Below are 25,935 nucleotides of genomic sequence, written 5' to 3'. Positions count from 1 at the left end.
CCTGTCGCTTCTTCCTCTACAACATTAGCAAAATTCGCCCCTTCCTCTCCGAGCACACCACCCGAACTCTCATCCACTCTCTCATTACCTCTCGCCTTGATTACTGCAACCTACTCCTGACTGGCCTCCCACGTAGCCATCTATCTCCCCTTCAGTCCATCCAGAACTCTGCCGCACGTCTTATCTTCCGCCTTAACCGATATACTCATGTCACCCCTCTCCTCAAGTCACTTCACTGGCTTCCAATCGGATACCGCATACAGTTCAAACTTCTCTTACTCACCTATAAATGCACTCGATCTGCGGCCCCTCCGTACCTCTCTACCCTCATCTCCCCTTACGTCCCTACCCGTAACCTCCGCTCTCAAGACAAATCCCTCCTTTCAGTACCCTTCTCCACCACCTCCAACTCCAGGCTCCGCCCCTTCTGTCTCGCCTCACCCCACGCCTGGAACAAACTCCCTGAGCCCATACGCCGTGCCCCCTCCCTACCCATCTTCAAATCAATGCTCAAAGCCCACCTCTTCAATATCGCCTTCGGCACCTAACCACTTCACCTCTTCTCAGGAAAACTTATCTACCCCAACTTGACATTTCGTCCTTTAGATTGTAAGCTCTTCCGAGCAGGGACCGTCCTTAATTGTTAATTTGTACAGCGCTGCGTAACCCTAGTAGCGCTCTAGAAATGTTAAGTAGTAGTAGTAGTAGTAGTAATTCAAGTACTTGCCTTTCCAAATTCAAGCACAAGACAAGTTACAGATGCAGGCACAGTTGGTAAGTCCCTGCCAAAGAGAGCTTTCTGTATTTCATGAAGGGACTAGAACTACAGTCCCCCAAAACAGTGTTCCTGTTTCGAAAAAGTTGGCATCTCTTTATCAAGCACATTTTTCCTTTTATTAAGTGATTTCTGGCTGTGTCTTGGTAGAAGCTCTGTTGTTGCAGATATTTCACCTGTGACCTAATGTCGGTAACAAGGTAATGCAGTAGTATTTATTACTGCTGTTTGGTATACAGTAGCTCAGAGTGATCATGTTGAGCTAATGGTTTGTTATAGCCCCCAAAATCCCCTTTTACTTCCTACTTTGGTCAGGATATCTGCGTTGCCTGTAATGAATATGTGCATTAGGAAATACACCTAGGTGTCCAATACTGTGAAATGTGCAGTATACAAGGCCCTTAGATTCAGCTGAAGAAAGTGAGTCTCAGTAAGATGATCAGCATTGTGATGTAGTGAACATAGAAACCCTGGTTTATTTCCCTTACCAAATCTGGACAAATAGTACAGGGAGGGTACTCAAGTGCTTGGATTTGTAGCTAGAATCCACTTGTACCAAAGGGCTATTTAAATTGCTTTGTAAATTATTCCAGAAGACATTATGGTATAGAGAAATCTGATAGGGGCCATAGTGGAAGTATTCACATCTGTCAATTCTGCTTCAGTCTGTTGATTTGTGAGAAGGACAAAAGGATGATGCTGAGGAGGAGCACCCCAGACGTGTCTCATAATCATATTCCAAATCTTTAAATTATAAAGTGTGAGAACTAAACTCCTGTATACTAAGTGGAGGGGGTTCTCCCCATCTGAGTATCGTTTGGGTCTAGATGTACTAAAGTGCACTATGGCGTTGGCATATGATATTAATAAACAGGTCTTGCTGAATAAAATTTATTTATTCAGATTTTGCTCACACCTTTTTCATTAGTCACTCAAAGTGAGTTACATTCAGGTACACTGGGTATTTTTGTCCCTGGAGGGCTCGCAGTCTAAGTTTGTACCTGAGGCAATGGAGGGTTAAGTGATTTGCCCAAGATCACAGTGGTATTTGAACTGGCCACCTCTGGATGTTAACCGTTGCTCTAACCACTAAGTCACTCCTCCACTGGGACTCATACTAAATTAATGTGCAATAACAGTGTTATGCCTTAATGCGTTTTAGTAAATGAGGTCCTTGGTGATTCAGCACCAGCAAAAGGTGAATCTTTTGAATTTTACATGGATGTAATTTAGACATTGTGTATGCAGGCATGGTTTAAGGTTAGTGCCGGAGGGCAGCTGTAGACTGTACAATTATGTACAAGAGTTCATGTGCTGCATTTATCAGACTTAAAGCACCACCATGATTCCCAAACCTGTAACCTGGGGGATGTGGACTGAGACTGCCAGCCTGTTCACTTGTCTCTCACCCGTCTGATTCTAGTATGGAACACTTCTATACCAGAACTGTTATCATTTTGCAGCAGACACATGGTGTTTTATCTGTAAAATTGCTTCTACAATTTTTGTTGTTTTTTTCCTTTTAGAGCTAATGATGGACTTTGAAATAAAGGGTATGGACCAAGTGGCTCCTGTGTATAATGGCTACAGAGGAACACTAAAGGTAGGTCAATGATTACAAAGCTAACTATGATAGCTGTCACAATGTGTTGGCCTACTCTTTCAAATACTGAGCTGTGTTAAAGAACAGTATTGATGTTCAGAAGAAGAGTTTTCCAGTCACAACTGCCAAGAAACAAGAGAGAAGTGGCTAGGTCTTATCTGCAAATGATAAGTTACTGGGCGTGTATCCAAAGTAATAAATGAGTCAGGGAGGCAGATCGGTACCAGACAGCAAAGGGAGTAATTCAAGAAGGCAAGGTTTAGTTGCTTTTTTCCAAACTATGAGGCTCATTTTCAAAAGAGAAAAAAAAACACCCAAAAAGTGTCATATTAATTACCGCTTGAGTGGATTTAGTCTCTAAACATCCAAATCAGTATTTTCAAACCTGTTTTGCAGATGTCTGTCTATGCATTTCATCCTTGGTGTGCCCATATCACAAGGAGGTGTTTCGATGGCAGGCTTAGGGCATGCCTAACACTTGTACATTTTACAGCCATAATGGAACAAAACGAAAACATCTACGTTGAAAACTTTGTTTTGGTCTAGACCTGTTTTTAGAATGATTAAGGCTCAAAAAGGTGCCCTAAATGACCACCGGAGGGAATCGGGGATGACCCCCTCCCCAACCCCCCAAAATGTGAATAAAAGTAGTACAAACCAGCCTCGGAAGTTATAGCCAAGTCCATTAGAGCAGCAAGCAGGTCCCCTGAGTAGTGTAGTGGTGGGTGCGGTGCAGAGCACTGTAGACAGGTGGACCCAGGCCCTTACCTCCCCCTTACCTGTCGTGGTGGAAACTGTGAGGCCTCCAAAACTTGCCAGAAACCCACTGTACCCACAAATAAGTGCCCCCTTCACCCATAAGGGCTATTGTAGTGGGTTTTGGAGGGCGCAGCAGACAAGATAAGAGAGCAATGGTGAGATGTGTACCACAGCAGTCCACAACAGTATCCCCTAGGGTGCGCTATTGCTATCCTGGGAGGTCTGGGGGACCAGTCTGCTAAAAATGCTGGCCCCTCTTACATCCCAATGGCTTGACTTTTTTTTTTCTACGTTTGTCACTTGTACTTGGGTTTTTGTTTTTTAAATGGCATGAAAATATAAACGCACAGAGCACAAAACCTTGTTACAAATAGTATTTTCAGAAAAAAAAGACATTTTGCAATTTCAAAAATGGCTACATTTGCTATTCGGATTTGGTACTTTAGTGCAAAACGTCCAAAGTCCGACTTAGACATCATATCGAAAGTGCCCCTCCATATCTGTTATGTTCAGGTCTTTTTCAAAGGGTAATTAGTGTTTTTTTTATTTTAGAGACTTTGTGCTTTCTAGCAATTGTGATAAGTGGGATTCTTGTTCCCCAGGGTTTTCTGCCTTCTCATTCTTGGTTTGAGTGATTCACTTTCCTGTCTTGAAATGGAGTTGTTGTTGTTTTTTTTCTTCTCTTTTAAATTTTAGTATGTATACCGCTTTGCTCTCTGCTTGTGGCAGTTATAGCAGTCTAGCAAGTCCTAATAAATAAATAAAAATAAATAGCTGTTGAAATTTCTGCTAAGAAATGCAAAGTGGAATAATGCCTAGTTTGGGGTATAGTCAAACGTTTCAGTTTGTGTTCCTGTGAGAAAATTAATTCTTCTGTGAGGAAGAATCTGGTGGTGGTGGGGGGGTGGAGTTTGAGGTAGGGGGCCCTGACATTAAAAACAGCCCCCAAAAGCTAGGAGAGTATGAGGGGTAACGTGCTAAATGCCTATAGGAATAACGGCACAGCGACCAACACACTAACCTTTTGTAGACATGGCCCTTTGTCAGGTGCATTTGAAGCAAGAGGGAGTTGGTTGGACGGTTGGATGATCGAAGGGTAGTGGATTCACTGAGGAAGGACAAGGCCCTATCAGAGATTAAATAAATTCTTTACTTCAGTTTTGATTTGAAGAGAATTTAGAGGAGATACCTATATGGGAAATGTTATCTATTGGTGAACCTGGACAGTATAATGGTGCAAACTGACAAGCTAAAGAGTAGCAAGTCACTTGAACCAGATAGTATACACTCTAAGGTACTAAAAAAAAAAAAAAGAAAGAAATTGAAGACCTACCATTGGTAACTTCTCTATGGCATAGTGTAGGGGTGGGCAACCTTAGTTCTTGAGGGCTGCAACCCAGTTGGGTTTTCAGGATTTCCCCCAATGAATATGCATGAGATGTTTTTGCCTGCTGCCTCCATTGTATGCAAATGTCTCTTGCATATTCCTTGGGTTCAGTAGTAAAAGGATTTCATGGATTCCAGTTGTGATTTCTGGTTCTAAGTGACTTAAAATATTGAAGTGCAGCTTAGCCTGGCATGTGTATGGGACACCTGGTGATTGTTCAATTTCCCGACCATATTTGATGAATGAACTTGTCAATTGATATTATATACACTGTGGGAAGAAAAATTGTGCTTAAGTGTTGAGATAAGTACATTTTTGATCAGGATTGGGTTTGGACATTATGTGTATGTTATCAATAGATCAGGTGTTTGTATAATAATTTTGAGTCAGGCAAAAATGTTGTACTAGTTATATTGGAGTGTTAAAAGGTTTTATAGTAATTATGCAGTTATTAGAAGCTCAGGTGTGAATATTCTAATTACTTTTTAACAAGTGTTTTGAATGTTTAATAAAGTTTTTCAAAATGAGCATGGTTTGATAAAGTTGCATATTCCTTGGGGAAATCCTGAAAACCCAACTGAGGTTGCCCAACCCTGGCATCGTGACCAACATAATGCCAGATTCTAAAAAGGGTACCAGGTATGAGCCACGAAACTACAGAACAGTAAGCCTGATGTCAGTGCTGGTCAAAATAATAGAAATTATTAATAATAAAGAACAAAATTAAACCATGACTATATGTTCAGTAATGGGATAGAGCCCACATGATCTGAATCTAGTTGTCCTTTTTCAGCACATCTGCTTCTTCCCCACTGCTGGAATGTTTGATGCTTCATGAAGCATATCATAAATGAATTTCTCATTTTTGTGGATGCTTCTGAACCTTGCCACTTCCTCTATTTTTTTCACTTCTTTCATGAGGGATTCAAGTTGAATGCATCTTACATCTTGGATCGGTATTGTACTTGCAGGGAGGGATGCTGTTTAAGTGCCTTTTTTTTTTTTTTTTTTTTTTTTGCTGTAGGGCTCACAAGGTCTTTTGCTGGGAAGATTGAACAGTTGTAGCAGCTGCAAAGTCTGACACCCTAATACATTTTGCTTTTATGATAAATTGGTCTTCACAGATGAGATAAGATTAGTTAATATTTCATCATACTTTGTCAACGTGCCTATATTCATGCTTCTGACACAGCTTAAAATTATTCATTTTTATTTGCTTTTTTTTTTTGTTTGCTAAACAGAAACCTTACCTCTGTTTGCAGTTATCTGTATACACCAGGGTTTGTTTGTCTTTAGTAATGACTCAGCCTGAACTGCTGAGAGCAGTTTTTCACTAACAGACAAATGATCAAAAGCCCCGCACTGTTCCAGACAGTGCTCTAAAATAGTGCTGGAACAGTGTGGGGCTTTACCGCACCGATGATCAGAGATATTTGCATGCAAATTTAAGCACGCAATTGTCTCTGATCATGGGGTAGAAGTTCGGGAGAATTGTGCCTGAGCACGCACTCAGCACAATCCTCCCGCACTTGTTTGACAGGTCTGAGCTGTCAAAAGCCCAAACCTGTCAAACACAGGGGCTGGAGGTCCATGGGACCACCAGGCCCCAACTACCCCTGCCCCAAGCAACGGAGGCTGGAGGTCCGGCGGACCTCTGGTCCCCTCCGACGATCCCCCCCCCCCAGGTTCAGGGAGGGCTGGAGATCCGGTGAGTCTCCAACCCCCCTCCCCAACTCCCCTCAACATGTGCAACCAGTCCCTGGTGGCCCAGGGGGGCTGGAAGTCCGCTGGACCGCCGCCCCCCCCCCCCCCCGACAATTCCCCCCCCCCCCTCAGGTTCAGGGAGGGCTGGAGATCCAGTGAGTCTCTGACCCCCCCCCCCCCCCCAGCAAAGGGTCACTGGTGGTCCAGTGATCAATCCGCCTCCCCTCCCTCCTTCCTTTTCCTTCGACGCCGCAAAATGGCGGTGCCCAGCCCTGCCCAGTGTATCCTGGGATGTGCTGAGTGGGGCTACACACCATATAAGGGAGAAACTGTCGCTGAGGGGGACTGGTCGCCCACTGGACCATCAAGGACTGGTCGCACATGTTGAGGGGAGTTAGGGGGGGACAGGTTTGCCTTGTTGGGGGGAATGGGGGCCTGCCAGCATGCAAATGCATGCTGGACAGGGCTCACCATTCCTCCCCAATGATCTGCAAACCCTAACGCCAGCTCAGAGCTGGCGTAGGGTTTGCCGCAGCCAGCGACCCAGTCTTTGGCGCGGTGGTCGCTGATCATTGGGGATGAATATGTTTAGCCCTGTTTAGCATGCATTTGCATGCTAGTTGCGTTCAGAGCTACCGTGCTCGAGGGCTCTTATGGGGCGGTAGCAAACGCCGGCGCTAGTATGACGCTAACAGCCTCTAGCGCCGACGTTTGCTTCTGATCATCCCCCTGTTAGTCCTGTGTCTCTCTTCCTCTAGTGCCGGCGTTTGCTTCTGATCATCCCCCTGTTAGTCCTGTGTCTCTCTTCCTCTAGTGCCGGCGTTTGCTTCTGATCATCCCCCTGTTGGTCCTGTGTCTCTCTTCCTCTAGTGCCGGCGTTTGCTTCTGATCATCCCCCTGTTGGTCCTGTGTCTCTCTTCCTCTAGTGCCGGCGTTTGCTTCTGATCATCCCCCTGTTAGTCCTGTGTCTCTCTTCCTCTAGTGCCGGCGTTTGCTTCTGATCATCCCCCTGTTAGTCCTGTGTCTCTCTTCCTCTAGTGCCGGCGTTTGCTTCTGATCATCCCCCTGTTGGTCTTGTGTCTCTCTTCCTCTAGTGCCGGCGTTTGCTTCTGATCATCCCCCTGTTGGTCCTGTGTCTCTCTTCTTTAGCAGTGTGCTGCCAGTTTCTTATCAATGGAACCTAACACCATCTTTTCTCCACTAGGTGGGAGACACTTTTGTTTTCATAAAACATAATTTAAGAAAGGTGTTTCTGGAAGCCCTCTCCAGCTCCTGGCTGCTCCCTGTCTTTTGCAAAACTAGAAACACTGATAGCTCTACTTTACTATAAATCAGAGAGATTAATGTGCATACATTAACCTCATTCACATTTGGGGATATCCTGAAAACTTGATGACCTCTGGGACCTCCAGGTCAAATTGGGAAGTCTTGTGATAGATGCAGAGGAACTGTGGGTAGTCCAGACAGCTGCACATGGGGTATTTCCATATGTGAAAGGTTAATGGTCTCTGTGCAGTAGATGGGGTTAGTAACATCCTCACAAACTGTGTGTCCTTATACCACCCATGCCTGAGCTAGCATTCCTGATACGATTCTGACAAATGCAGAAATTCACTTCCTAGTGGTGCTATATAAATGCAAAGCATGCCAGAAGTCATCAAAGTACTCGCGTTTCAAATTTAATTGGTATTCTGTTATACCGCCCATCGGGGACCTTCTGAGCAGTGTACAATTGCTATTGATAGAGGGGAAAAGGAACTCTGTTTTGTGATAGGATAGTATTAGAAAAGGTAGGAAGGATAGATTCGCTGTGTGTTTTAGACTCTCAGCTGCTGGCTGTACCTGTGTGCCAAAGAATAAGGTAGAAATGAGTTGTTGTTCAGGAGGGAAAGAGAAGTTTTTAGACCAGTCTTGGAACTTTGGAAGAGAATTCTCCAACCATTAATGAGCTGGAAGAGTGTTCCACACTAAATATTATACTTTGAATGTGGTTATTATATCTGATCTGCCTGTACATAGGATCCACTAGTAACTGTTGGGATGATCGGAGCACTCTGTTTTTAACCATAACTGTTTAATCCGGTACCTGAGTGAAAACCTAGAAAGTATATTGAGGGAAGTTTCAATTTTTCGGTCACCAGGGAAAGTCAATCTCACCTGAAGGAACACACTATTCTTTGTGTGTGTTACCTTGCCAGATTTCTGCTGTCCCTTTTAAATACCAGTAGCAGATGCCAGCGAGTACAGACAGGGGTGGTCTTGGTCCTACACAGCCCCACCCCCAGTATGCAGAGCTCATGAGCAAATGTAGCAGCCTAGTGACAAGTGAGAACCATAGCAATTTATTTTGTGCTCAAATAAAGTTAATCCCATTGTATTTTTTTTCATGTATTCCTGTCACATTTTCAGACTATATGATAGAAAGATGATGTTAAATCACCAGCATTTTCATAACTTGTTTTTAATAACAGACATGTTCAAAATGCTAATCATTTAGAATAAATTACTTTAAAAGTGGCTATAGTTCCAGGCTGTACACTAGGCCTCCTGTGGCAAAGCTGAATTTGTTCCTTAGATGAGGATATTTGTCCTTGTACCTACCAGGCTTATATATCTGTACCTTTCCTCTTTGGAGATACTCTTTGTGAGGAATGTTTTCTTAAAATATGAGTAAGCTCAGATATATCAGAGGAACTCTCATAGGTTCCTTGTATGCCTTTCATAGGACATCCTCTCTGTAAAACCCACATCCCAATGCTCAAGGAGAGGGCTGCGTTGCTGCCAGCATATAGATCACCTTTCTCTCTAGTCACTGCCCTCTTCTTGTGTTTGTGAAATACTGAACCCATAAAGATTACATGAAATGCCTGAGGGTGGCCACCTTTTCACTTAATGTGATTTGAAATCATCCTGTACCCCTATGGTGGTGGCTGAATAAGTCGGTATGTTTGCAAGGTGCTTTAGGATCTTGTGTTTACATTTATGCTTGTTAAAAACATGATATACTGCCTTTCAGGGTTTGAATCAAAGCTGTTTACAATCAATAAAATCATGTGACGAAAGAGCAAAAGGTCGCAAAAGCAAACATTCAGTAAAGAGGGGGAGGGGTGGGGGGGTTGAGCTGGACCGTCCAAACTGCCAGGCCCTACCAAACATAAATTAAAAGCTAAATTGAAAAGCTGCGTCTTTAAACAGGACTTAAACCAAACAAATGAACACTGAGCTGATGTCCAGGGGAAGAGAATTGGATGCTTCAGTATTCCTCTGAAGGCGTGTCAGTGCTTGTTTTTCAATCATTTTGGGAACTTGTTAGTTTCAGGGGCGTAGCTACGTGGTGCCACGGGGGCATTGGTCCCCAACCCCCGCCAGCCGAAGTCCTCTTCGGCCGCATTGCTGATCTGCAAGGCTTCTGTTTCTGTGAGTCTGACATCCTGCATGAAACAGAAGCCTTGCAGATCAGCAACACGGGCGCACCGGAGAAGAGGACTTCGGCTGGTGGGGGTTGGGGTTCCCCGCCAGCAAAGGTACCCAACAGCGGCGGGAAGGGGGGGTCAGAAGGGTTAGCGCTGGGGGGGGGGGGTCAAAGGTGGTGGGGGGGGGGGTAAAAAAGGGAGGCGGGAGGCTAAAATGTGTCGCCTCACCTCGGGCTCTGGATCCCCCTCCCGCCGAAGTCTGGCTATGCCCCTGGTTTGTTTTATTTATTTTGAGCATTTATGTCCCATTTTTTCCAAAAACTAACAGTTCTAACAAAGAACAGATGCTAGTCCAAGAGTCATTAAATGCCTCAATTACTAACTTCATTAACACATTTTCTGAAAAAGAGGGCTTGCTAGGTAGCTGTGTAAAATGCTCTATATCCCTGTGGAGGTAGCCAGGTAGCCATGTTCTCTTTTGTCTGTCAAGCGTTCCCGGTTTTTATGTGAATGCAAAGTCCCCCTCCCCTTTTTGTGGGGGGCATTTCCAAATGGGTTAGTTTTGCGCATACCATGGCAGTAATGAACCTCCCTCCTAAGCCAGGGTATGTGGAGTATGCTCCGAGTCTCTCAAATTTACTGTTAACACTTGTCGTAATACTTCCAGCCTGCCAAAGACAGCTTCCTTTTGTGTTTACTGAAGCGATTTGATCTTGTTTGGCTTTAGCTTTGTGTTACTACTGCTAACGCTTGCAATGAATAGGTTTTGTAATTGGGGAATTGCCGCTCCTCCGTAAATATGAGGCACAAGGAAAGAATGTGCCCTGGGCTGATGTAAAGTCCTTTTCACAAACTGTAAATAGGATGGAGCATAATTTATGTCCAGAACTGAAGCCAACCAATTTTAGTCATCCCTACTTTATTATTCTGAGCAGTACACTATTATTATTTTAAAAAATAACATCTTAATAAGTAGTCACCATTAATGGTCTTTCTTTTTTAGGGGTTCTTTTACTAAGGCACGCTGGCATTTTTAGCACACGTTAAAAATAAATGTGTACTAAACGCTAAAGACGCCAATGTATTCCTATGGGTGTATTTAGCGTTTAGCGCACGCCTATTTTTAAAAAGCCCAGCATCCTGTCTCGACAGCAGCCAATCCAGGCTTCAAGAACCCGGCAACCCCCCCCCCCCCCCCAAAAAAAAAAAAAAAATTGTGTGTGTGGAGGGGGGGGGGGGGGGTTGCCGGGTTCATGAAGCCTAGATTGGCCGCTGTCGGAGACAGGATGCTGGGCTTGATGGACCCTTGGTCTTTTCCCAGTATGGCGGTACTTATGTACTAACATGTGCTAAAAACGTCTGCACGCCTAAGTAAACGACCCCCTTAGTGAACAAACACCATTGCTCAGGGGACTCGGGTGTGAGCTGCAGGGCTTCGGGCTTTGGTATATCTTAGAGGAGATTATTTACTTATAGTATGGGAAGTGCCAGCCACCACTGCAATGGATCTTTCCCCATACTAGTGCAAAAAGGATACCTGTCTGGAAGGAGACGTTCCCTTCCAGTCCGCAGCCAATGCAGTAACAAATCAGAAGCAGGAAAGAAATTGGGATTTAAACACCATGATTTGTATTTGAGCAAAACTGATTCCAGTCATGTTTTTTTTTTTCTTTTGTTTTTAATGTCCATTGTCACATCAACTGTGTGTTTCATACATTTTGTTTTCCTTGGGGGATTTTATTCAGTCTCAGAAATTGGTTGTTCTGTGGCCTTCACACATATTGTGAAGGTGTCCTAAAAACGGCATTGCCTCTTATACAGAGCAAAATTGCACCGTTTTCTGATTTTTATATTTTAGATTCTGAGTAGTGATTAGTCTTGATGAATTTTGAAAGATCCTTTTTGTTTTTGTCACTCCCATTATTTAAGAATTTAAGGGTGTAGCCACACCTCACTAGTATTTTATCAGGACCCTACATGGGTACATGGCAATGCCGAATATACAGTATATGAATGGACTGAAGCAGATATTTTACATATGGAGTGGTGACCAGAATAAAAAGGAGTCCCACGCTCTAGGGGAAAAAAGCTTCTACAAATGTAATCTCCATCTCCATATTCTTGTTTCCAAGATGGCAAATCTGAGCTCTTACTGACTAAAGGGCTGGATTGATGCCCCGCCTCATTGAGAAGCAGGGGTTGCACAAAAGCTATATTCCCTTCTTCTCACCCCTCTTCATGGTGCACCCTGGTCCCGTGAGTCTTGGGATGGGAGGGAGAACCAAACTTGTATCCTCGGTGCTGCATGCTGCAACCTAAACCATGAGGCCAGCTCAGTGGTACACCGTATATGAAAAATAATAATAAAAATAAAGTGTTAAGAAATTTGACAGAGAGTAACACCCAAACAGAAGTGCCAACACAGCCCATTCAAAGTGAATGGGGGTTAGTGAACCTGGTAAATATGAATCGGTTATGACTGCTAATGGGGTTATTTTAGAATGATGGATCTTCTATTTCTAACTTCTGTTTAATTTTAAGCAATTAACAATTTTACAGAAACTCAATCATAAGAGTATTAGGGATCAGTTTCTCTCCTAGATATTCTGTTTGTTTATTTAGATATATTTTTCTTCTTACATTTTCTTAATCTCTTTAATTTATTTAGCGCCAGGCTGCGTTTGATGCCTTTGCTGCTTCCACTTGCTTGCTGCCAGGCTTATTTTCCTCATTCGATGAAGAACAAGAGGTGCCAACAGGTCTGGACTCCATTTCCCATGGTAAATTATTTTGTTAAATTTATTGTATATATGGACCTTCATATTAAAAAGCAGTGATGTAACTGATCCTCGCATGTTCTGCTCTAGTGTCCAATGTGTGGTTTTTGTGTATGGGGTTTTTTAATAGGATTCTGTTCTTTCATGCATGACCTATTGGTTTTTTTGACACTGCCAATTAGAAAGTAGTCGGTTATATTTCTTGAGTTGGGGGAGGGGCAGCTGTATAATAGAGAAAAAAATTCCACGGTAGTACAAAGGTAGGAAGAAACTGGGTCAAAAACATTTTTCATCCTTATGTTTTTTAATAATACATTTACCTTTTGATCAGCCATGCTCTCAGATTATTTCCAAATCTCCTCCTGTGGGATCAGCAATGTTTTGCTGTGTTCACGTTTTGGAAGTATCAGGGTGGTTTCTGATGCTGGACTGCATAGCAGCACCTCAGATTAGATCCATAATTATGGGACTTACACTAGGAGGAGCTTTCAAAAACAAAGAACAATTCTGAAAGCCTTTTACCTGAGTAAACAGTGATTCACCCAGGAAAGTTGGCCTCCCCAGTATCTCCAATAATCACTTCTAAAGTGCTACAGGGCTTACACAGTGCCCAGCTAAAGGGGTGGGGTTTCCATCACAGGTGTACTTTTTAGCCAGGTTAAAAAGAGACATTCATGTGTAAATTGAGGGAGGAAGACAGTTTTGTGTGGGGGGTATTGAAATGGTTATTCACTCTTGGTCACTCCACACAGAAACTAGGCACAATGCATAGGAGAACCTTTTAGCATGTACTTTTTACACTACCTAATTTTCAGTTCTTCTCTCCGGTGTAGAAGTACTTTCATACTTGCACTTATGCAGGCTACTCAAAATGTGCTCCCTTCCACCCTCAAATTGTATATGTTTAAGGATTCTTATTACAACCTGTGTTAAACATTTTTCATTAAGTGAATGCAACCAAAACTCTTTCACTCTTCCGCAGTCATGATCCTAGATAGTAATAGCTTGTTACCTTCTCCTCAGACTTGAACAACTGTGAATTGCCTCTCTTGACACCATGCAGTAAGGCAGTGATGAGCCAGGCCCTAAAAGCCACTTTTAATGGCTTCGCCAAGGAGCAGCATCGGCTGGGCATTCCGAATAGTAAGTAACAGCATTAGTAACACTCTGCTCTTCAACAGAGTGCAGTATATTGGCATTCATTTCCAATCTTTAGCTATTACTGTAAGAGCTTATGGGGGTACTCATATCGGTGGGAGTAGTTAAGGTTTAGACGAGGGGGTGTAGAACAAATAAAAGTGAATATTCTCTCTTCTTCTTTTTTTTTTTTTTTTTTTTTTTGAAGTGGGGACACTCGAAGTTATATGGTAATAACAAATAGGAGAAAATATTTTTTCACTTGGCAAAAGGTTAAGCTCTGGAACTCGTTGCTGGAGGATATGGTAACAGTGTTTAGCATATCTGGGTTTAAAAAAGGTTTGGACAAAGTTCCTGGAGGAAAAGTCCATAGTCTGCTATTGAGATAGACAAAGGGAAGCCACTGCTTGCCCTGAGATCAGTAACATGGAATGTTACTACTATTTGGGCTTCTGACTTGTGACCTGTATTGGTCACTGTTGGAAGCGGGAGACTGGGCTAGATGGACCATCGGTCTGACCCAGTATTCCTGTTATATTCTTATATCATCCTCCAGTGTCTCAGGTGGTCTTTGATTATTTTAATTACAGTAGTTGCACTGTCAGCAGTGTTTTTCGTTGCACTTTAATTTTGTGCAAGTGAAGGATGAGTCTATACACCCCAGTCCAGAGAGAACTGAGACACACAAGGAAGGGTGTTAGCAGAGGAGAGTACTTTAAAAAGACTCTTAAATCTGATTTTTGTTTACATTTAAAGAACTGTTTGATCTATATTATGCATCTGCATGGAATGTTTTAAAAACGTAATACCTTGCTACACGAGACCTCCCAACTTTTGTTTGGTTTCCAGATCAAAGCAGTTTATGTGCCACTATCAGTTACCACACCTGCCATAACATGACAGTGATTTTATAGAGGGGATTAGGGTTCCTGTCATAGGAGCCAACATTTCAAAATTATTGGGGGTGCTAAGCCCAATGGAAATGACCCCTCCCTGGACACATACAAGGAATTTTCTCAATATTGGGGGTGCTCAAGCACCCACAGAGTCGGCTCCAATGGTTCCTGTAATATATGCATCATAAAACTATGAGTAAAGGGTGAAAAGCCCCGCAGCTTAAACGTGTACAGGTTCACTGCTTCTGTTTTGTGCAAAGTTACAAGTTCCTTCAAATACTAGACTTCTTTTTTTTTTTTGTGCATGCCTCCAAGGGTTGTTTCCTTTGTTGTATTTACAGATCCGTGGTCATGGACTGAGAATCAGGTGTGCCAGTGGCTTCTGTGGGCAGTGAATGAATTTAGCCTGGAGAATGTGAATTTTCAGAGATTTATCATGAATGGTCAAACCCTCTGTAATCTTGGCAAGGAGCGCTTCCTGGATTTGGCTCCTGACTTTGTAGGTGACATTCTCTGGGAGCATCTGGAGCAGATGATGAAAGGTAATGGAGGAGTTTTACGTTACGTACAATGGCTCTGTTGAAGAGAATATTAAATATTTTCATTCCAAGAAGTTCAGCACACTTACTATACTGAAATTTCTCCAACTAACAAATTGGCTGTTCTTGTTTCATTGATGCCTGTAGGGTCTTAACTCTTGGTTTCCTCCCACCCTTGTAATACATTCTAATTGTTTGACACTGTAGAAAAAAAAAGTGCAATTTGCACCTTATTTTAAAAATGTTCTTATCTGTCCCTTGTCCCCGAGCTGATGCACATGCCTAGATTGAAGAGATACATGCATAATGTGTAGTGCTCTATAAGTTACGTGTGTAAGAAGTGTATGCTCTGCCCAGCCCACCTGCAGAATGCATGCTATCCAAGATGCTTGTGCGTACAGAATACAGTAATACCTCAGTTTTTGTTGACTTCGGTTATCATCGGTTTCGGTTTTCGTTGATTTTTTTTCCCCGCGAAAAATTTGTCTCGGATTTCGTTGGTTGCCTCGGATTTCGTCGGTGTGCCTACGTGATCTCGCTGCTAATTTTGCAAAAACGCATTTTCTTGCTCAGTGTGGCGTTGTTTCTCGTTGTGTGAGCATCACCCCACGTGTCTAGCCAAACAATTCCATTGCTTTCCAGTGTTTTTGTGCTTTTTTTATTCATATGGAAGTAATTGCCTTGGTTTTCGTCGGTTTCGGATTTCGCCGATTGTTTTCGGACGGATTATCGACAAAAACTGAGGTATCACTGTACTATGTAACCCAGCTTATTGTTACTTACACACATCTATGTTCACATATGGATGAATGTCGGCATTCACAAATATACATGCTGTCTAACTTAAGCAGATCCTTATAGAATTACCTCCTTAGCGGCCCTTTTACTAAGGCTCATAGGTGCCTATGGGCGTCTGAGTGCCAAATTGGAACTACTGCCTGGCTACCACGTGCCCTTGGTGGTAATTCCATTTTTGACGCGCACCCAAAATGCGCGGTAGAAAATATTTTCTATTGCGTGGCGCTTACCCGGCGGTAATCAGCATTTTATGTGCGCGCTGGATGCTTACCACCCGGTTAGTGCATGAGATCGGTGGGTGATGGTAAGGTCTCAGGCCGAAAATGGACGAGCGCTGGTTTTAATTTTGCCTCACATCCGTTTTCTGCCACAAAAAAAAATGCATTTTTTCCAGGCATGCTGAAAAATTGACCTGCGCACGTCCAAAACACTTGCCTACACCAGCTCAGGCCACTTTTAGGCGAGCCTTAGTAAAAGTGCCCCTTAGTGTCCAAAGTTCCTCCTTTTTTTTTTTTTTTTTTTAAATCCAGTTCTTACTTTGTAGTGAAATGTGGGCTCTTAATAGTTCTGTTTACTGTAATTGATGAGTAAATTATCTAAAAACACTTTTTGTCAAATATGCTATTTTTAAAGAGCAGTATACCATCTGTACATTCTCCCCCCCCCCCCCCCCCCCCCCCCAATAATTCATTTATCTTAACAAAGTCGTAGAGACAGGGTTAATCCTCTGTTTCTGAGAAAAATTCGTATGCTTCCTGGTAGTGTGACCTCTTTACCTGCACACAACAGATTTTGTTGCACAGTTCAATTGGATTCAAATCTCTGGCAGGATAGGACTGTCTACTTTTAAAGACAGCACGCTGAGATGCCCCATGACATCACTGTTAGTGCTTTGCATTGTTAAGCAGGAGAGCTGGGGTTGAATAACCAGATCAGCCTTTGCATTTCAGTCTAGCTAGGGCAGGAGGAGTTGCCCAAATTGTGCTCAGTTGTGGGTACAATTACCAAAACACTTTAGTGACTGCTATCTTTGCAGTCTTATACCACATGAAGCTATGGCATGAAAAGCATGAAAGAAAATGAACGTTTTTTAGGAACAAATTTATTGTGTGCGTACAGTGAGAATCACATGGGAAGAACTAAAAAGAGGCTTTGTAGGGGACGATATAGCCGAAAGAAACAGAGAATATACTCATGATTGTCCTCCTAGAGTTTGTGGGATCATTTAATGAATATAAACCCTGCAAGTCAGTCTTTTTGCAATCTGTTCTCTAAAATGAGCTTTCTTTTTTACATATATTTTCAATTAAAAAGTAAACTCTTCTAGGTTCTTTGTAGATTTTGTGATGGATCCTTAAATCTAATATGCTAGGCTTGATTCTGTTGACTGTAAGAGTAGTGCAGTAGTCAAAGGCAACTGGAACCTCAAAGATGGTGTTTCAAGGACAGTGATTTGAAAAGGTCCCCTCTACATGTAATAACCAAAATGTTGATTCTGTTTGATGTTTCAAGGACAGCGATTTGAAAAGGTCCCCTCTACATGTAATGACCAAAATGTTGATTCTGTTTCAGATTATCAAGACAGAGCCCAGGATCAGTATCTCTGTAATTCACATCTTGCTTCAGGCTCTCACTGGATCAATACAAATTCACTGGGTAAGTCGTGTCAATACAAATTCATTGAGTAAGTTGTTCCAGCTAAGCCAGTCTATTCAAACTATGTTTAATGATGAATAAAGTTTGAACAGGATGTGCTGGATTTTATTTTTTTTGTTATGCTGTTTGTATTGAATAAGCTGAGCTTAATAGACGGGCCAGTCTTACGACTCTTGCCACAATAGTCCACAGCGGTGGTTCTCAACCCAGTCTTTGGGACTTACTTAGGCAGTCAGGTTTTGAGGATGTGCACAGTGAATATGCATGAAACAAATTTTGCATGCACTTCTTCCATTCCGTACAGTGTGGTATAGAACAGTGGTTCTCAAAGCAGTCCTGGGAACCACCAGTCAGCTGGGTTTTCAGGATTTCCCTAAAGAATATGAAGAGGTTTGCATATGATGGAGGTGATGGGCGTACCAATCCATATTCATTAGGGATATCCTAAAAACTGGTTTGAAAACTACTGGTATAGAAGACCAGAGGTTGTTTTTCTGCCTTACTAAACTTGTGGTGATTGGGCATGATACAGAGAGAGTGCACTTAAGCTTGGAGGGAGGAAGGGAGGGAAGGTAGCAACCCCTATCAGACTGACCAGTAGCTAGAAATTTTCTCTTCCACCTTCACTGCTTGCAAGGGTTATAGTGATGCCTTGGCATGCAACTAGTGATGCTGGATAGAAAGAGAGGAAGATGTGATTGAAGCAAAAAAAAAGAAAAGTTAATAGATTCAGCCAGTAATATCTGTCATGGAATGAGATGTCATCTTGAAAGGTTCTGTCTTTCAAGTTATATCTATATGATAAATAATGCAATTTGCCTTCCTATACACACAAAAAATTGCCATCTATAAATTTCATATTCAGAGATGCTTTGCAGTCTTTTTAAAATTTGCTGTGAGCAAAAGTATTTTCCAGCCTCATCTTTACCCTATGATAGTGGCAATTGAAATTAAAAAAAATTTCCTTTTGCTATTTGAACCGTATGTAGAATTGTTTTCTACTAGCTTGAAGTCTGCACAAAACCCATTTTTAAATGTAGCTAAAATGCATAATGAGTTGATTGATACCTCAATTAATAACTAGTCTGTGACTTTATTATACCATGGTGCATCTCTTCCTTAAATGAGAAATCCATTGATATGTTCAGTTGCTGTGTAATTGTTTAAGTGATGCAAATAGGCTTACATGCTCATGAAACAACTATCTTTAGTGGAATGTAATGAGGAACTATGGCATTGATACATGAATCACTGGGTTGATGCCAGCACGTTTGATATGCTTAAGCCCGTCTTGGAAGCTGTTTTTCAACATTGACCAGATGCTGTAGCCTCTAAGCCCGTTGGGTATGATCGAACACTAACAAACTATGACACAGGTCCAGGAGTGCTATTCCAGACAGCAGTAGGGTGTTTTATTCTAGGATTCTACCTGTACAATATTCTAGTATGGGCTTTAAAAAACAAAACAAAACTGAGATATAAGAAAATACGTTTTAATTCTGAATTTAGCAATAAGTGGAGATGAGAATAATGGCTCTTTCATTTCTTTCTAGGTTTCAGTTTGGATCATTTACAGTGTGCTGCACAAGTGCCTAGCTACCCTAAAGGCAGTCTCCTGAATGAACTGTGCCAGGCACCAGCAGTATCTGAAATATGCACACCAGACCAGGAATTTCAAGGGTACCCCAAATCTCACTTGGAGACAGTCAACAGTTACTGCAACATGAATCAAGACTTCACAAGAAGCAATGTGAACTTACTCCTCAGTAGCTCAGGTGAGAGTCAAGAAAATTCTGTTTTCAAATATCGCTTATTCAGTTTAATCTTTTTTTCATTTTAGTTTGTGATTAAGGGCCAAACCTATCCAGTGCCTTTTGACTCTTTTTCTTAAATTCAAGTGAATTTACTCTTTCAAATGCACCTTGGACAGTGTTATATGAGCATGGCTTCAGAAGACCTGTTCTGGTGGCACGAGCTTCACTTGTTTTCGTAACTAGAATTTTTTACAGACCTTGTGTAACCATGGGTCTACATTGTGTATGAGACAAATCTACAACCCATTTAACTTAATATTTATCTTTCGTTGTAAACTTAAAACCCATAAATCTGGCAGTGGTCAGCAAATTTGCTGATTGGCAAAATTTAAAACGTCTTTTTTGCCTTTTCACGTCAATGAAAGCATAGAAGGTGGACAAACATTAATTCTTATACATCTTTATACCATGTACTTCCCTTTTTAGGGGTATCCAGAGATCACGATTCTGGTGACAGTGGAACGGAGAGTTATGAGGGTACAGATTCACTGCTTCATTCTTGGACTAGCCAGTCGTCATTAGTGGACATGCAGTGTGTGCCTTCCTATGAGAGCTTTGAAGAGGACTGCAGCCAGTCCCTGTGTGTAAACAAACCAACCATGTCTTTTAAGGACTACATTCAGGACAGAAATGACCCTGTGGAGCAAGACAAACCTGTCATACCAGCAGCAATCCTGGCAGGATTTACAGGTAAACTCTTTGTGAGTGTGTTGATATATGAGTACCTTTTCCATATACTTAAAGGCGCTTGCTCATCTAGAATAAATTAGTATTTGTATTTATATGCTGCTCCTTCTATCATTAATGATTCATATGAGCAGTCACTTGTTGAATTTGACAGACTTCACCTAGTCCAGTGCAAATGAACTAGTTGAGTGAAGTCCATCTTCTCTCCAACAATGTTTTGCTTTCTTTAAATATATAACCACCTCCTTCTCCTAGGACTTGGAGCAACTTACATAAAATGTAATTTAAAAAAATCACACTTCAGGTACAAAAATACAATAAATCCACTGTTATAAAACCACATAAACAAAAATCCATCCTCTTCTGAAGAAACTCCACGTGCCCCTCCATCCCTTCTCCTTCACTGCCAGTTTGCCTGCCTCACAAAGGGATTGGATGGAGAGCTAAGCCCAATACCAACAAACCCATATAATACACAGAAAGAAAACCCAAAGAAGAGAGAATCTCTCCTTTTCACTTAAGAATTCTGCCTATTTGGTGGTGACCTGTCACCTGCACTGAGCCTCTGGTGGCTGAATCAGTTACTATATATAGCTCATAATTCTTGCTACACTTTAGGCATCTTACACTCCAAAAATGAAGGAGATGGTCAGTGCCAGCAGAATTCTGCTTGGACAAAGGCAAGTACAGGCAATAATTGTAGACTCAAAATTGTAAGTGTGCAGGCTTATATTCAGTTTATATTACAAGCAACCAGTATACTATATAATCAAGAATAGAGTTCTACTTTCTCACCTAGAACTTCCTGCTACCAGTTTACCTATCTTTTTTTTTTTTTTTTTTTTTTTTTTTTTTAACTGTTATCTTTTTATTTATTGGCCAAGCAAATCCTGCAAAACAATATTATACATTCCCACACCCTGAATGACTGCCTTAACCTAAGCTTACAAAATATCATCTTAACCATCGATGTTAAAGAGCTGAATCTGGAGGCAGATATTTTTCTCGTTTCCCTAGCCAAGCCCTTTTCTGTGGATAGGAGGGATTTGGATTTAGCTCATGCCTTTTTGAATAGTAGCTCAAGATGATACATTCAGGTGTACAGTAGGTATTGGAGGGTTTACAATCTTAAGGGCCCTGTTTACGAAGGCGCGTTAGCATTTTTAACGTGCCTACAATTAGCATGTGTGCTAACTGTATAGACACCTATAGGGATATTGTAGGCGCGTACATGGTTAACGTGCATTAAAACCCTAACGCGCCTTAGTAAACAGGGCACAATGTTTGCACCTGAGGCAATGGAAGGTTAAGTTTCTTGCCACAAGATCCACAAGGTAGGATTTGAACCCTACCTTCCCTGGTTCTCGGACTACCTGCTCTAACCATTAGGTCACTCAGTCCATTGAGGATGGAAACTTGGGAGGATGCTGACTTTTCTTTCTTCTGCCCCATTAAAAGTGGGGATTGAAGCATGGATGCCAGTCCACCCTTCAGACTGGTGCTTTAGACCAGTGTTTTCTCAAACCAGTTTTGCAGTTCTCCCTTGTCAGTCTGGTGTTCAAGATATCTATAATTGAATATGGCTGAATCATCTGCATACAATGAAGATGGCAAATGTCAGTCTGTTTCATGTGTATTCATTGTGGATATCCTGAAAACCAGACTGATTATGGGGTATTCCAGGACCAGCTTAAATGCTGCTAATTTAATTTGTCTAATGAGTAAACCAGCCCAGGACTTAATTTGATTAAGTAGAAATGAAAGCCTGCCCTGGAATTAAAGCAAATTTCTCTCCAAGTGCATCATAGTTTATAAACATGTCTGTGTTTAACTTTATTACACTGTGTTTTAACTTTTCCCACCTACACAGTCACTTTTGAGAAATATGATTGCTTCTAGTCCTTATCTGTACACACTACACTAGTTAGGATGATATTTAACAATTATCCTTATCTCTTGACAGGAAGTGGACCAATCCAATTGTGGCAGTTCTTGTTGGAGTTGTTAACTGACAAATCCTGTCAGTCTTTTATCAGCTGGACTGGTGATGGCTGGGAGTTTAAGCTCGCTGACCCAGATGAGGTTCGTGGCAAAGATGCACACACTTCCATAGAATCTAGGCATGACACTTCTGAAAGAGTTAAATCGCTTGTTTTACTGATGGCTTTCAACTACGTTGTATTCATCTTGGATACTCCTAGGGAACAGAGTTCTTAGTTAAGGAGGAAGAATGTTAGTAACATATTAGTAAGACCCAACTTGTGGGTTCTTACCTTTCAAGCAATATACAGTGTGTTTGGTCTGAGATTAAAAAAAAAAAAAAACACACAACCCCCCCCTCCCCCCTCAAAAACTACTTTAAACTTGCTAACTACATCATAGGGTAAAGAGGGTAGAGGGTAATGCATTTGATATGCCACCTTTCTGTGGCACAACCAAAGCAGTTTACATATTGTCTACAGATACCTTTTCCTGTCCTTATTGGGCTCACAATCTACATTTTGGGGTTTTTTATTTGTTTGTTTGTACCTGGAGCGATGGAAGATTGTGACTTTCCCAGGGTCACAAGGTGTTGCATTGAGACTCAATCCTGGTTCCTCAACCCACTGCACTAAGCATTAGGCTGCATGAAATAGCTCGCAGGGTCACCTAACCCTCGAATATCAGAAGGAATATCCTTATAGGCCACCAAAAAAAACATTTGTTAAATGAGAACCCAGGAAGTGTCGAATAGGAATGTTAATTTTGTGGAATTAATGGATCATTGGAAGATGGAAGTTTTCAGGATTATGAAAAGGTCCCTTCATTAGATCACCCAGATCATGCAGTTGAAATACAGTTAACCCAAGGCACTGTCCATCTTCCACTGTGAGTTTTGAGGTTATTGTGCAGTTCTCTATACTAATTAGGAGCCCTGGAAAACATTTTCAAGGCACTGAAATGCAGGCTTATGACATGGTAATACTGGTGTGGTGGGGGGGGCGGTCAGAGCAGGGCACATTTAGTGTGTACTTGACAATTTTTTTGTGTGTGCCAATTTTTCAAAATGTTTTTTTTTCTTTAACACACACACTCAGAAACTACTGCACTACCCTATAGCTGATGACATCAGAATTTGGTTTTTTACATTAGTATCAAACTTGGATGTAAACCATTATAGAATGGTAGTCTAGGTAGTTTCACTATTTTGATGTAGTAACTTATTCTTTGTTTTATAACTGGGGAGAAATAGAGCAAGAGAACAAAGCATATTTAACATTTTTCTAGAACGTGTTAATGGCTCTCCTGGTTGTGGTTTGAGTTTCCAGATTTCCTCTATTTATTTGCCATTTTCCTTCTGTGTGGTTACAGGTTGCAAGAAGGTGGGGGAGAAGGAAAAACAAGCCTAAGATGAATTATGAGAAGCTGAGCAGAGGCCTGCGCTATTATTACGACAAAAATATCATCCACAAGACAGCTGGCAAGCGTTACGTGTACCGCTTTGTGTGTGACCTCCACAACCTGCTGGGGTATACAGCGGAGGAACTGCACACTATGCTGGGGGTGCAGCCGGACACAGAGGACTGAGCCCTGATAATCGCACTGAGGAATAGGCATTCACCCACTGCACTGTGAATATGGACCCAGAGAGACCAAACTGTTGGCCTGTAAAGGAGAATGGAACTCTGGAGACGGGCCTGTATACAGAGGAATTTGTATTGGAGAGAAGCAGGAGGAAAAGACAGCCTAATTTCCAAGCCCATGTGAAGCTTTTACCTCAACTAGTGCTGTGCTAGTCCTTGGAGCACCTTGGAATGGACAATGCAGTCCATATCTTTCACCAGGTAGCACAAATCATGGATTGTGCTGCATGTGGTAGATGTTGCTAGCCTGAGATTCTGGCACAGAATTGCTTTTTGAAGACCAAAGACTGCAGCAATTTTAAAATAGGACAATAAAGCCTCCCCCTCCCACACTCTCCTGTCCCTCGCCCTCCACAACCAGTCTCCATGGATTACTCAGATGGTTCCTTCTTATTGTGCAAAAGCATGTGCCACGGCGTGTTGCGTTCTGTTTTTGGTGTAAAATGTTTCCCGCAAATCACATCATTTCAAAAACTGGTCTGTACATATTTTCAGTAAGAATCCTGTGATTATGAAGTATTGGATGTTCTGGTTAAGATGATTTATTAGTGGTCTGCTTGGATGTGTGTGTACACTTTACGATGTATGCAGATGTGCCTCTTTGGCCAGGTGAATGTTGTAGAGGATGAGTTAATAGGCCATGATAGGGTTTTTTTTTTCTTGTGTTTTAAAGGAAAGCTAATCATTTTAAAAAATTGGCATATGAGAAGAGGTCAGTAGCTTCTAGGTTTCGATCCCTACCAATACTCAGTACAGCTCTAAAACTGAACAAAGTTTCTTTATGAAACCTACACTTCAACTTGTTCAGACTGGGAATTAAAACCAGTCTGTGATTGCTGTAACTAGGAGAACGTGAGGAGGTCATGAAGAATATAGAGTGCTTTATAAAATCACATTTGATACTATCTTACATTTTTGGAAAAGATGTTTAGAAGGACCTATGGAAGCAAAAGCATTGTGCTTATATGCTTCGTAGCATCAACCTCTGAATGTGTTCATTAAAACCAGTGAGGAACTTGGCCAGGTACTGTAGAAACTCTTTGCCCTTTTGGCTATAAGGGATGGTGAAAGTGATACATTTAGTCAACTTACTGGCAGAAGGCAAGCAGGTATATGTCATAGTCATTACTGACAGTGCATGCTATTCAGTGGGCATTTAACAGCATTGGCACATGCTAACTGTTAATAAATGATCCCCCTTAATGTAACAATAAGACAGACCATTTTTGGTAGCAACTCACAGAAGAAACAAAACAAGGATAAAGCATTTACCCTGGGTTTCTATATATGGCGCCTTAATTGCTGCACAGAAATCAAAGCATATTCTATGCAGTTGTGCATAACTTGGTTAACTAGCTAATATGTTTTGTTAATTGGGTGTTAAGCAATTATCAGCACTAATGTGCATTAAGATTTATGCACACAACTCACTAAGCGTATTCTTTAACGTGCTGCACCTAAATTCTAAATTGCATAGTTGGAAAAGGGGCATGGCCATAGACATAGGGGTTTCTAAAATCTTTGTGGTATAGAATATACCCGCTCTGCGCCTAATTTAGGCTTCGGGAATGACTGACTACATTTTGGTCGCTTGGAGTGGCACTCGGCGTTATTCTATATACCATGTGGAAATTTATGCCTATTCTATAAAATTTAGGTGTACTTTACAGAGTACACCTGGTCATATTTTTTTTTTCCGCACGGAATTGTCAGACGCCATATATAGAATCTAGCCCTTAATATTTTGTAAACAAACATTTGCTTGGTCACTGGTATTACTTTCACCCACACCTTATATAGAAAACTGCAGAAGAGGAACATCAGGGAAGCAGGGTTTTTAAAAAAAAAAAAGATATGCCCCCCCCCCCCCCCCCCAAAAAAAAAAAAGTATGCAGAAGCATAGGAAATATGTCAACTAAAGGAGAGCAATAGAACCAAGAATGAGCTGATAGTCTGAGCGTCTTGGGCACTGTCACCCGATTTTAATTTGCTGTCAACATATTATATTTGTGTGTGTGTGTGATGTGCTTAATTTCCACACACCAGTTAAAAACAACAAAACAAAAACCAAATGTAGTTAAAGTTGATGGAGAAAAATGTGCACTTTAGACTGAATAGTTTATCTCCTTTTTAAGAATTACACATATAATTCCATAGTTAAATCCAAACAAAGCCAAAGCTTCCCCCCGCAAAACCACCTTAGAGCAGCTTAGTGAGGTGTATGAAAATAACTTTTTTTTTTTTTTTTGATAAATTGTATATTTTTTTCACTTCTGTACAAAGTGTTCTTTTAATATCTGTCTGTTTTATAAGACTATTTTGTTTTTGTAAGTTGATCTGTGTTGGATTCTTTTTCCCCTAATGTAT

The 25,935-nt window shown here is 41.6% G+C and overlaps 1 protein-coding gene across 1 annotated transcript in view; it reads left to right on the top strand.

The window, feature by feature from the left end:
- Positions 1-24,922, top strand: part of ETS2 (ETS proto-oncogene 2, transcription factor) — a 31,837-nt gene extending 6,915 nt beyond the window's left edge. Inside the window, exons 2-10 of the mRNA XM_030203841.1 lie at positions 2,302-2,378; positions 12,310-12,421; positions 13,442-13,561; positions 14,793-14,993; positions 17,361-17,444; positions 18,998-19,219; positions 19,685-19,948; positions 21,909-22,027; positions 23,297-24,922. Coding sequence (XP_030059701.1) covers positions 2,307-2,378; positions 12,310-12,421; positions 13,442-13,561; positions 14,793-14,993; positions 17,361-17,444; positions 18,998-19,219; positions 19,685-19,948; positions 21,909-22,027; positions 23,297-23,512 — 1,410 coding nt within the window. The 5' untranslated portion in view covers positions 2,302-2,306 and the 3' untranslated portion in view covers positions 23,513-24,922. The remainder of the gene's footprint in view (positions 1-2,301; positions 2,379-12,309; positions 12,422-13,441; positions 13,562-14,792; positions 14,994-17,360; positions 17,445-18,997; positions 19,220-19,684; positions 19,949-21,908; positions 22,028-23,296) is intronic.
- Positions 24,923-25,935: the final 1,013 nt, after the last annotated feature.

Source organism: Microcaecilia unicolor, chromosome 5, assembly GCF_901765095.1.
Source record: "Microcaecilia unicolor chromosome 5, aMicUni1.1, whole genome shotgun sequence".
Taxonomy (NCBI): Eukaryota; Metazoa; Chordata; class Amphibia; order Gymnophiona; family Siphonopidae; genus Microcaecilia; species Microcaecilia unicolor.
This window is presented reverse-complemented; position numbering and strand designations above follow the sequence as displayed.